This window comes from Silene latifolia, chromosome 3 (assembly GCF_048544455.1).
Source record: "Silene latifolia isolate original U9 population chromosome 3, ASM4854445v1, whole genome shotgun sequence".
NCBI classification, from domain to species: Eukaryota; Viridiplantae; Streptophyta; class Magnoliopsida; order Caryophyllales; family Caryophyllaceae; genus Silene; species Silene latifolia.
The window spans coordinates 31,449,226-31,463,852 of record NC_133528.1 but is presented as its reverse complement, the minus strand read 5'-3'; the positions used below and the strand labels follow the sequence as shown (position 1 = coordinate 31,463,852).

The window sequence follows — 14,627 nt, the reverse complement described above, 5'->3', positions numbered from 1 at the left end:
CGTCCAAGCTAGGCCATTTAGGACGTTTCACTTAAACCTATGGGCTATGTTAGTCCAATCACGGGTTTAGTCACACCGAGTCCAGTTTAGAATCGAGCTATGACAGCTTGAGTCATGTCGTCTTGTCGAGTCCAAAATGAATCGAGGTCTAAATCCAACCGTGAGTTGAACCTTTTGGTTAGTCAGTCTTAAGTCAAGTCTTTGCTTGAGTCAAGTTGGTGTCGTGTCCTTAAGTGTGCAGGGGCTCTTACATTTGAATATTGACTCAGTTCGGGGTTTTCTTGTAGAAAGGCCGCCAAAAACCCGACTTCAAGCAATGGAAGATGCTGTTAACAAACTCACTGAGGCCGTGAACCTCATGATGGCCAGAATGGATGTGATCGAATCCAAGCTGGGTGAAGATTCCTCTTCATCTACCCCACCTCTGACCGATCTGAAGAAACGGTTCAAGTTCATTGAGGACCGTCTGAAACTCTCCCAGGGGAAGAACATCCATTACGAAAATGCAAGGGCCTATGCCCCAATTCAGGATAAGTTGCCCACGAACATGGTACTCACTGATATCCCAAAGTTTAAGGGCACAGAAGATCCAGTCCACCATGTTAAGGCCTATAAGGGATACTTAGCACTGAAGGGAGTGCCTGCTGACATGCTCTCTGAAATTTTTGCTCAATCCCTGGATGAACACCCGAAGGCGTGGTTCTACAATCTGGACCTTAAGAACTTCCCTACTTTCGAAGATATCACGGTGGAGTTTTGTAAGCACTATGCTGACAATGTCGAGATTCAAACCAACATAAGAACATTAGAGGTTATGACGCAGAAAGAAAAAGAAGGCTTTACTGAATTCCTTGCAAGATGGCGCGCTGAAAGCGTGAAATTAGCCAAGAAGCCTGATGAAGTTGAAATGGTAGATAAGTTCGTAAAGAATCTACGACCTATTTACCGTAATGCTCTGAAATACCAGAATTTTGGTTCTTTCAAAGAATTGATAAGAATCGGGATAAAGATAGAAGATGATGTCAGAATGGCAGAAGCTGAAAAGCCAAAAGGATACCAGGGGGCCTCGTCATCTAAGACGAAACCCCCAGAAACGGCCCATATTTATGAAGCCATCAATCTCTTAGAAGGGAAATCGAAGAATCCGCAGCGCCAAACACCAAGGGCATTCACCGATATCGGATGCACTTATACATAGGCTCTCCAAAGGCTCATAGCCCAAGGAAAGCTGAAGCCTATTGGTCCAACTCCGGACCCTCCCGCTGATCAACAAGGTAAATGGTATAAACCAAATGCCTACTGTGCCTTTCATCAAGGGAAAGGCCATGATATCTTGAAAGGTGCTATCGATCAAGCACGAAATCCAAGACATGATTGAGAATGGAACACTCCCGATCCCAACTGTTAAACCCAATAACATCACCAATCCATTTGGCGATCACGCCAACTTTGTTTCTGTCAAAGACAATGTCGATTATTCCCATCTTATCCACCCATGTCACTTGAAAGGGGTGTTTATCGGGAAAATATTTGTGGATTGCTTTGAATTCTTGCCAAACCCGAAGAATGAAATTCAAGTCGGGAGTCTTGCTCTAGAATGTACTTCTCTCGTTAACGAAGTTAATAAAAGACAATTCGATTCACCAACCTTCATCATTGGCGTAGATCCTCAGAGGACTACCTCGGGATGGAGGTCGACCATCAAAGGGATCAAGGGCAAGAGCCGAGCATCTAAGATGACATCTGAACAAAGGAAAGCTCAAGACCAGATTTGAAAAATTATGAGTCGGGATCTGTTTTCTTTTCTTAGTCGAGTCGAGTCTAGGACTTTCTTTTCTTGAAGTTGAGTCGTTTGTCCCGCGATGACCTAGGGTGTGTCCTAGGCATCGTTCCTTCGAGTCTGTTAAGCATTTGACATTCCAATAAAAAGTTGCAGTTTCATTTCCAAATATGTCTTGTTTTCAATCCTCAATCATTCTGAAAGCATGATAAAAGACACAACACACTCAAAGGGATCCTGGGGTAGAAATATGTCCCGTTTCAAAATGTAAGGTACACTAGGATCTCGTGTTTGATTCCTTTACCTATTCCATGTCTGGCGGTAGAAAACCTCCATCAGAACCAATGTTTATGACAAGCTTTTAGATGATTCTATGACGAACCCGGACTAGCTCCTTGTTTCCCCTATCGATGACGGAAGGCAAGCCTTTTCCCCATAGAATTATCCCCTCTCAAAGAGAGAAGAAACCAACCCGTTGTAACAAGAAATTGTTAATTCTAACCCAATTTAGTTGGCGAAGCCCAGTTTTTAAGGTGTATCCATTTGTGACTAAGGGAATGAATAGAAGACCATTTTCAAGAAGAGAAGAAAAAAAGAAAAAGAATGAAAAGATGAGGAAAAAAAAAAGGAAAAAAAAGCAAAAGAAAAAAATAAAAAATGAAAAAAGAAAAGAGATGAAAAAGAAAAAGAAAAAGGGAAAGAAAAAAAGAAAAGAAGAAGAAAAGAAAAGAAAAAAAGAAAAAGAAATGTCAAAATGTTGATCGAAGTTCAAAGGCGAAGCCAAAATGGCCAGGTAGTGCCATCAGCAGTCATCCATACCTCTAAGTCCTTCCCGAGGCATTTACGAGGGAATAGTTAGGGATTCTGAGAATCAGTCTCTTGTGTTAGTACACCCAAGCCTTTAGGATCCAGACATGGAAATTTGAACCCACATCGATTCCCAACACATTTGTACTCGGGTCTCATCAAACCTGAGACACCATTTCCAACCACGTTATAAGCCATAGCCCTTGGCCTTAGCACCACAAAACGAACCTTTAGAATGATAGTTTACCTTGCGAACCTATTTTTACCAAGCTCCACATCCCAAAGAATCAAAACCTTTTGTACCAACCCTAGACACGGGATACAACGGTACCTTACAGGCTAGAATGGGATACGACATGATACCTTAGGTGAAATCTTTGAGTGTGTACACACAATCAAAATGCCATGTTTATGCACCATGATCGAACTACGTCGGATTTGATTTCGCTCCACGCGAATACGTAGGCAGTCCTTCAGAATAAGGGATTCAATACACCCATCATCCAAGTTGTCATCTTGTCGGTTTCTTATGGGTCTTAACCATGTCCAAATGAAGCCACCTTTGTTTGAGTTGGTCTTAGTGCTCGATGTAAGCTAGGATAAGGATATAGGTTCGGATGAATAGTATCAAGTCTCAGAATGAGTTTTTTCTAACGGTTTAGGCAAAGATGCCGAGTCATATAGATGTAGGTTTGTGTTGGGAACAGAAAATATGAAAAACCCACTGAAAAGAAAGAAGGCGTGGAAGAAAAATAGTAAAAGCCCGCTGAAAAGAAAGAAGGCGGTGGCAAGAAATGATGAATACTCGCTGAAAAGAAAGGAGGCGAGGAGAAGAGTGACAGAATGTTCCCAACAAGAGTGATGTGTGATGTCTAACTGTTCTCATAAAATCAGTCTGCATTTAGTGTCTAAGCGAAGCTAACGTTGTTGCTCCGTGAGTTTAATCCACCTTGTCAATGCCAAGTGATCTTGATTCCCATGTGCCCTTGGGAGCACGCCCATGCCATACGATATCTCTGTCTCAAGTCTGATGGCCTTGTGATTCCCATTTGCCATCTTTTGGCGACAAAATGGCCAGTTTACATTTCTACCCCCAGCGAGTCAATAATTGAATTAAAACCCGTGTACACTTACGGTTTCATTTTCCTTTTTGTTTTACGGTAGCGGGCTACGCCCACGTGATTTACGGGTCCTACAGAGTGTCTGAGTCGTATTTCGTGCTCACCCGTCAAGGTTCGATTTCAAAATGCCAAAAATTTCAGAATTCCGAAATTTCAAAAACTTTTTGCGAATTATGGATAGATGATCCAAGTAGTGGTACATTTCAAGTCAAGGTTCAAATCTCAAAGTTCAAAATCAAATTTTGGGTCGACGACCCAACATCCAAATGATTCGTTTCAAATTCAAATTTCGGGTCGATGGCCCAACATCGTAAGCGATGTCAGTATTCAAAATTTGGGTCGATGGCCCAATTACTCAAAATTTTCAACATGTTCAAATTTCGGGTCGATGACCCAGCCTTTCAAATTTAATTTTAGGTCGACGACCCAACATTCCAACACTTCAACTTCAAGCCTCGGGTCGATGGCCCAATTTTCTAAATGATGACAAATTCGAAATTCGGGTCGTTGACCCAATTATTCAAATTTTTCAAATTCAATTTTCGGGTCGATGACCCAATCCTTCAAATGATCCAATTTTAAGATCGATGATCCAAATGTGCTTATGTGATGATTATTGCTAGTACGTTTTTGTGTTTCAAATATAGCAGGATATGCTTCAACTGGGGGCTCTAAAGTCTTCGACTTTAGAGCCATCTCAAATCGGGGCTCTGGCGTTGGCTTCGAGACCATTATCAAGATGTAAAGGATGACATCCACCAAGAATTCAATTCAATTACAAGAGTAAGAAATGGAAGAATTCCGTAGCTGAAAGCAAATGATGAAAGCGGCGGCAACCTCCTCGGAAAGTCCCGTCCCATTTAGGCACCTGCCAGCAGATGATAAGCTTTAGGCAAGTGTCGACAGATGATGAATTTCGGACAAGCGCCAGCAGATGATAAATTTTGGGCAAATGTCAGCAGATGACGAATTTTGGACAAACGCCAGCAGATGATAAACTTTGGGCAAGTGTCAGCAGTTGCCGAACTACGACGCGGGTTTGATTCCGTCAGAAACGGATACGTAGGCGCCTAAGGATAAGGCTCAATCCACCATATATGCAATTTATGGGTCGATGACCAACGATGATAATTCGACGCAACAGAAGCAAGAGTTAATCCCCGACGAAGTTTCAGGTATGATCTCTTCTTATGGCTGACGAGCTTATATACGCAAGTCTAATGGACTATAAACGACCCGCAGAATCCTCAGGTCGAGAGGGACCTGGGGTATACTTTGACTTTCGCCTTGTCCAAGCCTCGGTCAAAGTGGGGCTCAGAGATACCCGTATCTGTCGATATTGGAATTTATAGAGAACCCGACAAACACCCGATGATGATAGGACACATGTATTCTTTAGTTGTCATTGTCATTATTTGGGCTCGTTTTACGATGTAGAATGAGCGTTGTCGATGAAATATTTTATCAATTTAAATGATATTTAAATTAATGTTTGTTTTATTAAAGTGAATTCATTTTATTGTTTTAATTTGAATTTATTTTCTTAAGTTTATTTTATTGAAAATAAAATAGATATTTGATTTGAAAAATCATTCTTTAGTTAATTGATTTGAAAAATCAATTTAAATCGTTTTATAAATCGTATTTGAAGAACTCGTTTTTTACGACGATTTTATACGCGATTTTGAGCTCGTTTTCAACTTGATTTGGGCACGATTTTCGAAGCAAACTCGGACCAATTCCTGACCCATAACCCAACCCATCACTCACCCTCATAACCAGGCCCTAATACCATGCAAACCCACGTCCATATCTCCTTATTTTCGAGCCCCAAACAGCAGCACAAACCAATCCGTCACCCTTCAACCCGAGTCCACTAAACAGCCCCAAACCCGCTCCAAACACCACTTAAACCCGTGCCCATTAACCCTAATCCATACCCTAGTATCCTACCCATATTACCCTAGCTTAACCACCAAGAAACACCCCTCCAAAACCCTACACGAGCTCACAATAGCTGCTGGACAGCAGCAGCGAAATAGAGCAGCCCGACTGCTTGTTGCTCTCTTTTACCCTACTTTAACTCCCTATAAATACCTCCTCTCCACCATACATTCATTCCTCTAGGTTCTCCCCCACATCATACTGCAAATAACAACCATCAATCATCCAAAAAAACCCTAAACTAAAGCCGTGACAGCCGCTTGAAAACAGGGACACAAATCCTGTTTTCGAGTTTCTGTCGTGGTCTTTGGCCTTGATTCTTGTGCACAAATCCTATTAAAACTTCTGGTTTATTTCCATATTCACAAAATTCAGTCTTTCTAGTTTCCAAAGCATCTTTCGGATTGAAAAATCGTTGAGAAACGAAGTCGTGGTGAGTGATTGAAAATCGCTGCTCAAGTCTGCCTTTTGAACGTGTTTGTTTCGTGGTTTCAAAATTCAATTTCAATTGTCTTCGTCGACGACGGCCCCTCGAGATAAAATCTACGATCGATTACGACCCAAGACGGTGTCAACGATACATGTAGGTTGAGGGTGCATCAAATCCTCCTTCTTTCCCTTTTTATTTCGTTTTATTTTTATTTGTTTTTCTATCGCTTATTTTATGTATTATACATCGTCTAACATCGTTAACTATGAAACATTAGTATAGTATGAGTATGAGTTAAAGTGCCATTCCGAATACCCGCGTTGACTTGAGTTGGGAAAGAAATCCGCCAGATTGGTCGGTCGTATCCTCTTCTCATTTACATATCCTCGTATTTGGAATCGGACAGAATTAAATCAATCTAATTGACGTAGTATGTTATTTGTACCTTTGTTTTAACTTTGATCTTTTCATTCATCGTAATAGTAGGCCACCTTTACACAATTCTTTCAACTAATTTAACACCTCAATTTAGTTCGTTAATTCATTAGGCATCTTAGGAGTAAAATAACATTATTGTAAATGAAATTTGCAATCTTCTAATTTTTAATTGAATTCATCTTCCCATTCACTAATTTTCTCGCTAGCATGGAAGTGCGTGCTTAACACCTTTCCATTTGCACTCGTTGACAAATTAGAATTGTTTTTAACCTAGTTCGTAATTATTTAATTTAATTTATAATTAATTAACCTTTAATTTGTTTTACTTGTTTCTAATTTTGTTTTTATTATTTTTTAAGGTTCAAAATATGTAAATTTAATTTAGTGAATTTTTCCGTAATTTATTTTGCTGATTTCGAAATTAAAATGCAATTAACTTTGTTTTCTACAAAAACCGTGCACTGCACGGGTCTGTTCTGACTTCTGATCCGTGCACTGCACGGGTCTGCCAGTTTTAATTTCTTTTCTTCTTTTGTTTCTTTAATTGTTTACTAATCCTATTTTAATAAATATGGATTGGTGAATAATTTTAATGAGTTGGGTTCAATTTAATCAATAAGTTGTACCTAATTTATTTCAAACCTTTGTATTTGTTTAATTTAATTTAATTAGTTTAATTCTAGTCTAATTTGTTTACTAATTAATAAATCGGCTAACATCATTAATCAATCTAACTTAGTTTTAGCCTTTTTGTTTACATTTATTTTATTTGTTAAGTCATAATAGTTTAAGTTGTTTTTTGTTAGTTTGTATTGTAATTTTGTATCATGTATATAGGTTTTATTTTAATTGAGTCAAAATAATTTCGATAGTTGTTGTAATTAGATCGAGTTGTAATTTATTTCTCGTTGTGTCGGCATGAAATGCCTGGGTTGTAATAGGATAGATCCCAATGGCTCCCCCATTCCTCCTAAGCCGTGCTTGCGCATCTTTTATTTCAAATCAACCAACATGCTAAAACAACTTTGACAAAGTTAGTATTCATGCATTAAACGACATAGAAATTATTGTCACATGTTAGGGTTTTAAAACGATGTTTGCATATCATATATCATAGTAGCTACGACCTTGTTTGAAATCCGATACTTGACTTAGTAGAGGCCGTTATTGACGGGCGGGGTTAGGTGTCCTTATGGGCTTCCTAACACGTACCCTCACCCCTTACTCAAGATCTATGGTTTGTGGATCCGTCTAAATACCATTGGATTACGAGAGTCATTCAAATCGAGTGATATAGGGTACAAGTCTTCATCTTTAATCACTCGTAGTCGATTGGCTTTATGCTTTTCGACGAAAGGTGTAAAGTTGACTTGAACGGTTCCAAGTTCCAAAAAAACTTGGTGGCGACTCTAATTTGTCTTAATTCGATTCGAAAGAACCTCGAGTCGATTATGCCTAGTGTGGATCCCGCGGACGCAGTTCCCGCGGGCGTTGTCCACAGTGTGACAAGATTGTGCAAAGTTTATCGTCCAACTAACAATACTATCCTCTCTGGCCATATATTTTACATTTTCCACCCAGGGCAACGAACTGACGTCAAACTATATGTTTGTAAACCATTTAAAGGGAGGGTACGTGGAGGCAACCATCCCAGGTTATTAGAAGATAGTACTATTCCTATTTATAGATTCGACTTCGTTCCATTCGACAATCTAGATCTTCGGCGTGATAACCGCTCATCAATAAACTAAGACCCGCCCCGCCTGACAGTGAGGACTACGGTAGTAACGACTGAAAAACTAACAAAACCATCATAACACAAGGAGATGTTATGGGGATAGCGATCGGACAGAGGATATATCTGCCCCCATCATTCACCGGGAGTCCCAGATACATGCAACAGATGCAACAGAACTGAAGTGTCTTCAAATCTACCTATTATTCCATAATTTCAACTATACCGCTATTAGTATACAAAAAGAGGTTAGTTAGTATTTGGCCGTTATGAATCAATGGATAATTTAATAAGACTATGTTTTCCTTTATCCATGACCATGTGCACGATTGTTTCATTCAGCAACACCATTGAAACTTTATTTAGAGACCCAGACTTCGTCAACTGGTTCAAGAACACAGAAAATGTACAACCCTCTTCAATCAAACAAGTGCCAAATTCATCAAACACCACCCCACATCATTTGCATGCAAAAATCATTAAATCTATCTTAAAACAGTGGGAGTGTTGCCTTGAAATTGTATTCATCCTGCCATATGCTAATTAAAAATATAAAAAAAATTACTATTGAATGTTAAACGAAAAGGGTAAGCACAGACCTTTGAGGGATGATACGAAACCAGCGAATCAGGAACAATAGTAAATTCCAACAATTTCAACTCATCGCCATTTAATAGTTGTTGATGACGTTAATAACTAATGAATCTAGCAGAGACTCTATACAGCAACCTCATCAGATGAATTGCAGATTCATGATTTCGGATTTTGCATGCCATTCCGAGAATTAGATGAAAAACATAACCGCAAATAACAAGTAAAATTCAATCGCCCATGATAATGAGTCGTGATTTGGGTTTAAGATAGATGCGGAATTAATGGAAATCGGAAACGAGTAAATATCATATGGGTAAACAGATCTGAGGTTGGGGAAGCGATTGGTGGTGGTTGATCTGATAGTTGTGGTGTTCGACTGGGGTAAATGGGTGGTGGTGCGCGGATCGGCAGGAGGGTGAAGATGGTAAGTTGTGGGGGTGATGGGTGAAATGAAATTGAAACGATTAAGATAAACATAATTTATTTTATGTATGATGCAATTTTATGGATTAGTGAACATGTATCACACCGGTATTTTTCCGTAAAATTCGATTGCAACAAGATTATCTACTTTTTAAATGACCATTGCTTAATAATTACTTTACGTTCGAATATGCATACCGGATTCGTTAAAGCGCTTAATAATAAATGGTCTAATTATATAATGATAATGTGTCACAACGTAATGCGATAGATTACTCAAACTACCGCATACAAAGACGAGTGAAATGTATGTACAATTATGCAAATTTAAGAGAGTATATGTTTGGTTTCAGTCTGTAAAATAGTTCAACTGAGATCTAATAAGCCTATTAATAAATGAAGTATAATAGGACAGTAGAAAGATAAATCAAAACGGCAGAATTAACATTAGATATTTAAGAAATTAACAGAAACGATGCAAATCAAGTGTTAATCCATTTGACACAGTTATTTAATTTAAAATTAAATTATAATTAGGACTAAAATGTGGCTTAATTATTTGATTAAAAATGTAATTAAAGTTAGGACTAAAATAAACGGTACAAAATACCTTATTTAAGCAATTGAAACACACCTTTTAGGTATCATTTAAAACAATATGAAAAGGACCAGAAAATTAGAGGAAGACCAAATTAGTAACCCGTGCAACGCACGGGCACAGAATCTAGTTGTTGATAAACCCGAATTAACTTACTAACCTAACCTGAAAGCTGCCCAATCCCTGCTCCCGGTTCGCCTTACCCATTTATTCCTTTATTTTTGTATGCTCTTTGTATTAACTCTCGATTTCCTAATTATTGAAGGCCGACTTAATAATCCAATTTCGACTCATCAACCAATTCATTTTATTTCATTCTTCCTCTACGCATAACAAATAAGTTTAATTAATAATAATGAATCCGACAAATCTATAATAAGTTCCGACTAATAAATTTTATATTGCTCCCTCCTAATTCATTTTATATTCATTTAACTTGTTATATTATCTGATCATTTTTTCGAGGTCGGGTTTATTTTGCCCGGTCTAGCTCCCCATCCGTCCCACCTAAGTCCAAGTGTACCCAGCCGACCTCCCTAGTGGAGAGCATATAAAAGAAGCCCTTGCCAAGATCTAGGTCAAACTTCAGTTTCAATTTCGTTCGTTCCTTCTTCATCCAAAACCCTTCTTTATCTCTCTCTTCTAAAACACTAGGGTTTTAACGATGAGCAGGTCTGGTCAGCCTCCGGATCTCAAGAAGTAAGCTTCTCTCTTTTAATTTCTCACTTCATTCCCTCCTTTCACTTTTTTTTTTGTTTCTTTTTTATTCTAATCTTTTCCGCTGATTTATTGCAGGTATATGGACAAGAAACTCCAGAGTAAGTTTTCTCCTAATTTTTGCTCTTTTTTCTGTTAATTTTGTTGTATTACATGTTCAGTTTCTGTTAATCTAGTATTTCATCGTGTTTGCGAGCCCAATTTTGAAAAATAGGATTAACGTGAAACACCGTAATGTTTAGCTGAATTGTAGAAGTAATGTGTTTGTGAATTTGTACGTTTTCGAGTGCGTAGTACTCGTATTTCTGTGTGTATTGTTGCCGATTGATGCAATTGTTGATAATATAATAGAATTAGGTATGACCTAGTTTGATAGACTGTCTATGACTTCAAACGTTCGCTTATTCGTATTTGATGGGATGCTCAATAATCCAAGCCCTTAACAAATGGAAACTAGTATTGAGGTTTGGTGCCTTGGGAATTAAGGTAGAGAGAGACGACAATGGTTTTTCCATGTTTTCCTTAGCGACTCTTCTGATGAAACAGGTTTTTAAATGAATATAGTGACTAGTTGTAGGCTTCAATTTGGTGTTTCTTATTCGAAACTATGAGATTAGGAATCACTTGTGGTATAGAGTTTGGAAATTTTGGTATTGATCGGTGACTTGAGAGTGCTATGTCACTGTGTTTTATTGCTTTGCCACACTCCATTCAGTCCATTGAATATAAATATTTTCTCTAGTCACCCTGTGGAGAATGTCCGCTGTTTGAAGTAGGTATTTCCTTCATTGAATTTGTGAGCAAGATTAACTCCGCATATGAATACTTCTGAAGCCTGTATGTTACTTGTTTCATAAAATCGTTAAGGTTGCCTATCACTCTCTGTTTGGATTAAAGGTTTTTCTATCCCTTTTTAATTTCGCATGACTCATTTAGCTGACCTCAAGGAATCACTGCGTACTGTCCGTTGTGTCTGCTAACTTTGTTCTATTCTCTGATGACCCCTGCATGTTAGAAAATTTGGTTCACTAAAACAGCCTTTCCAAAACATGATGTGATTAAGTTTAGATGCATATATATTTTCTTTTACGAACGTTTACACTGACCATCAGCACTACCCCATAAAGGGTATCTGAGAATTAATGTAGGCCCTGTCCGAAATGGACTTGACCAATCATTGTTGGACTCACTATGTACCCTGTCCAAAATGGCACATGAGTACCTGTTCCCTGAATGATCTGATACAAAATTACCTAACTGACCCTAAACTACTAATTTAAAGCCGGACTGAAATTATCTACATTAAAAATAAAAAAAATCATCATAGCCATGGCCCATGGTTTGCATAGGCCGAATCAAACTTGACTGCCCTAGCGGCATAAGCATTGATCCCGAATGTCCTGACCCAAGTGTTTCATACCCAAAATAATCCTACCGGAAATGCGTAACACCCTCGAAATGACCTAGTCCAACTGAATGACTATATCTGGATCTAGTTTGAAATTTACAGGAATCTCTCTCTTTAGTGCATAGTGTGTTTTTAGCTTAATAATCTGGTGACCGCTATTATTTTGTTTGACAAAGAGCTATTTCTTAATGAACTTGAAATTGGAGGAGCAAAATACTTGCCGTGATATATCATTATTCTTCACGCTGGATCGCCAAGTTGTAAATTTAATTTCCATGCTGATGAAAGAATTTCCTGTGCAATAGAGTATCTGTATTGTAAATTTTATCCGCGGGCTCCTGTTACCAACAAAATTGGCTAGCTTATCTCGTCAATGTGTAATCTTATATCCTCACAAGTCACAACGATCAACATTTTTTTTGGATAGCTTCTTTATGTAAACACATGGAAGTAGGCTAACACATCTTAAATTCACTCCACCACACTAAAGATGCTTAGAAAGGAAATCCAAACTATTAGCTTAGACAAACTAAAATGGAATACACTATTAGGAAACCGAGCGAGTAATTCCTATGAATGTCAATGTCTTGGGAGTATGTGTACCTTTTTTTTTCCTGTAGGAATGCACGTTTTGCTTCTGTTGTAGAGCTTTCATGAATGTGGTTCAAATGCCTATGCCTTGTTTTGCCTTTTTATTTCTGGCAGTGAGGAAAGATGAATCTACTGTTTTTGGAATTTTTGGTCCCAAGTGTCCTTTGATTTGGGCTTTGGCGCTTTGCATCAACAACATATTTAACTGGCGGATACATTTGTTTTGGGTAGATTGGAGAATTATTAGCTAGTAGCTCGTCTAAACTCTAAAGTCAGTCGCGGATTCATAGCCGAACATTTAAACATGTTGTAAGATTTTGTCCCACTCTGCTCCACTTAGGCAGTGGCTGCTAGCTAGTAATGTTATAAGTCAATTTAATAGAGTAGTTTGCTGTCATTGACAGAAGTTGGTCTTTATTTGTTTCTATTTGTTGCATTGTGAGTTTTGGTTTTGGAACATTGAGCTTCCTTTTCGATTTAGTAGAATCCAGTGGTGAATCTTGCAGTAAAAAAGATAAGGGCGCCAAGATTGTTAAACCAGCAGAGATTGGATACTTGCCTTTGCCTATTATTACCTTCCTCTGGCCACAATAGTGCTCAGATTAGGCTAATCTAATTTGTTGTAGCATTGACCAAATCGGTTGTAGAGTTTATAAATACTAAGAAGTGTTTGGTCCTTTTGACTGTCATCAACATTTATGTTCAGTCTGTTACTTCGATCACTTGGACTCCATGTTTTATTTCAATTGCAAATGTTATATCGATTGTTGTTTGATTAATGGAAAGTTGGGTGGTTATGCAGTAAAGCTGAATGCAAACAGGATGGTGGTTGGTACTCTGCGTGGTTTTGACCAGTTCATGAATCTAGTGGTCGATAACACTGAGGAAGTAAACGGCAATGAGAGAAATGAGATAGGCATGGTGGTAAGTCATCACGATACAATCACGATACTAGTAAAAGCTTAGCTTATTTGTTTTTGTGTTGAAAGGAGACTAATTAAAATATTAAATGATGTGTGGTGCAGGTAATCAGAGGTAATAGCGTGGTGACAGTTGAGGCTCTAGAACCAGTTAGAGGGTTGTAGGTCATGTTTAATGCGCGATAACTGGTTGTATGCTATCTGGTGTGGTATGTAAAAGATGTTGGTCTTCGTCTGTTTTGTAACTGAACTGGTGAGATTTGTAGCTGTTTCTTATGCACTCCTTTAAACGACTTTAAGTGCCATTAAATTTGATCTTATAAGCTTAGTTCCATGTTGATCTCTCCCTTTCTTTCGAGAAAAAATGGACGTTCTATTCATCGTCAATGATTCGTGTTTAATCAAAGATAGGCTACATTTTCTATTACGGAGTACTATCTTTTTCAAAGCTCTCATCTTACTCCGTATTTAGGTATCTGAACTACGTTTGTCTCGCTTTCAAAACATGCCTCACTACAGACGAAGCTTGTTTATGAGATAGTGTGGCTCATGGAGCCAATTGTAAAAGATCCATATAGCAGAGGAGATGAATAGGTGACTGACTAGGTGTGGTTAAGTGCTTCACTGTTTCACGCTTGAATAAAATGGAAATTTTATACGTTTAAGAGAAGATTTATGCATAAAAAATGTATCTGTAATTTGCAATTTGCAATTTGCAATTTGCTTTAGAGAGCCAAATGGTTTGCAACTTTGCACACAACAGCTATTTCTGAGTCGAAGAAAATTCTATGCTGAGATTCCGGTTGACAGAAATTGTTGTCTTGTTAGCATCAGAAAGGAGGAAATATGTACTTAACACTCATTCCTCCGTATAAAGTATAATTACTGGTACTATATATAAATTTCCAAGATCGTTTCGATTACTGGTTTCGGAAATGGAAAATACTATATTTGAATCCGTTTTACAACTGTATTAGTGTAAAACCGCTCTATATAGGACTAACTCTTTGAAAATTGGTTTTTCACAAACCAATCCCGAACAATTTTTTAACTGGGGACTGAACTTTCAGCAAATGTAAATTAAAACCGGAATTTAGATTTCTAACCCCATCTGAATTGAT

General features: G+C 38.1%; 1 protein-coding gene across 2 annotated transcripts in view; it reads left to right on the top strand.

Moving 5' to 3' along the window:
• LOC141647498 (putative small nuclear ribonucleoprotein G) overlaps window positions 1-13,846 on the top strand; it is an 85,807-nt gene extending 71,961 nt beyond the window's left edge. The window contains exons 2-5 of one of the 2 annotated variants that reach the window (XM_074455712.1): window positions 10,499-10,569; window positions 10,666-10,688; window positions 13,389-13,510; window positions 13,612-13,846. In XM_074455712.1, coding sequence (XP_074311813.1) covers window positions 10,535-10,569; window positions 10,666-10,688; window positions 13,389-13,510; window positions 13,612-13,671 — 240 coding nt within the window. In that variant the 5' untranslated portion in view covers window positions 10,499-10,534 and the 3' untranslated portion in view covers window positions 13,672-13,846. Of the gene's footprint in view, window positions 1-10,437; window positions 10,570-10,665; window positions 10,689-13,388; window positions 13,511-13,611 lie in introns of those variants that run through there. The other variant, XM_074455711.1, reaches the window with a different exon arrangement.
• The last annotated feature ends 781 nt before the right edge of the window (window positions 13,847-14,627 follow it).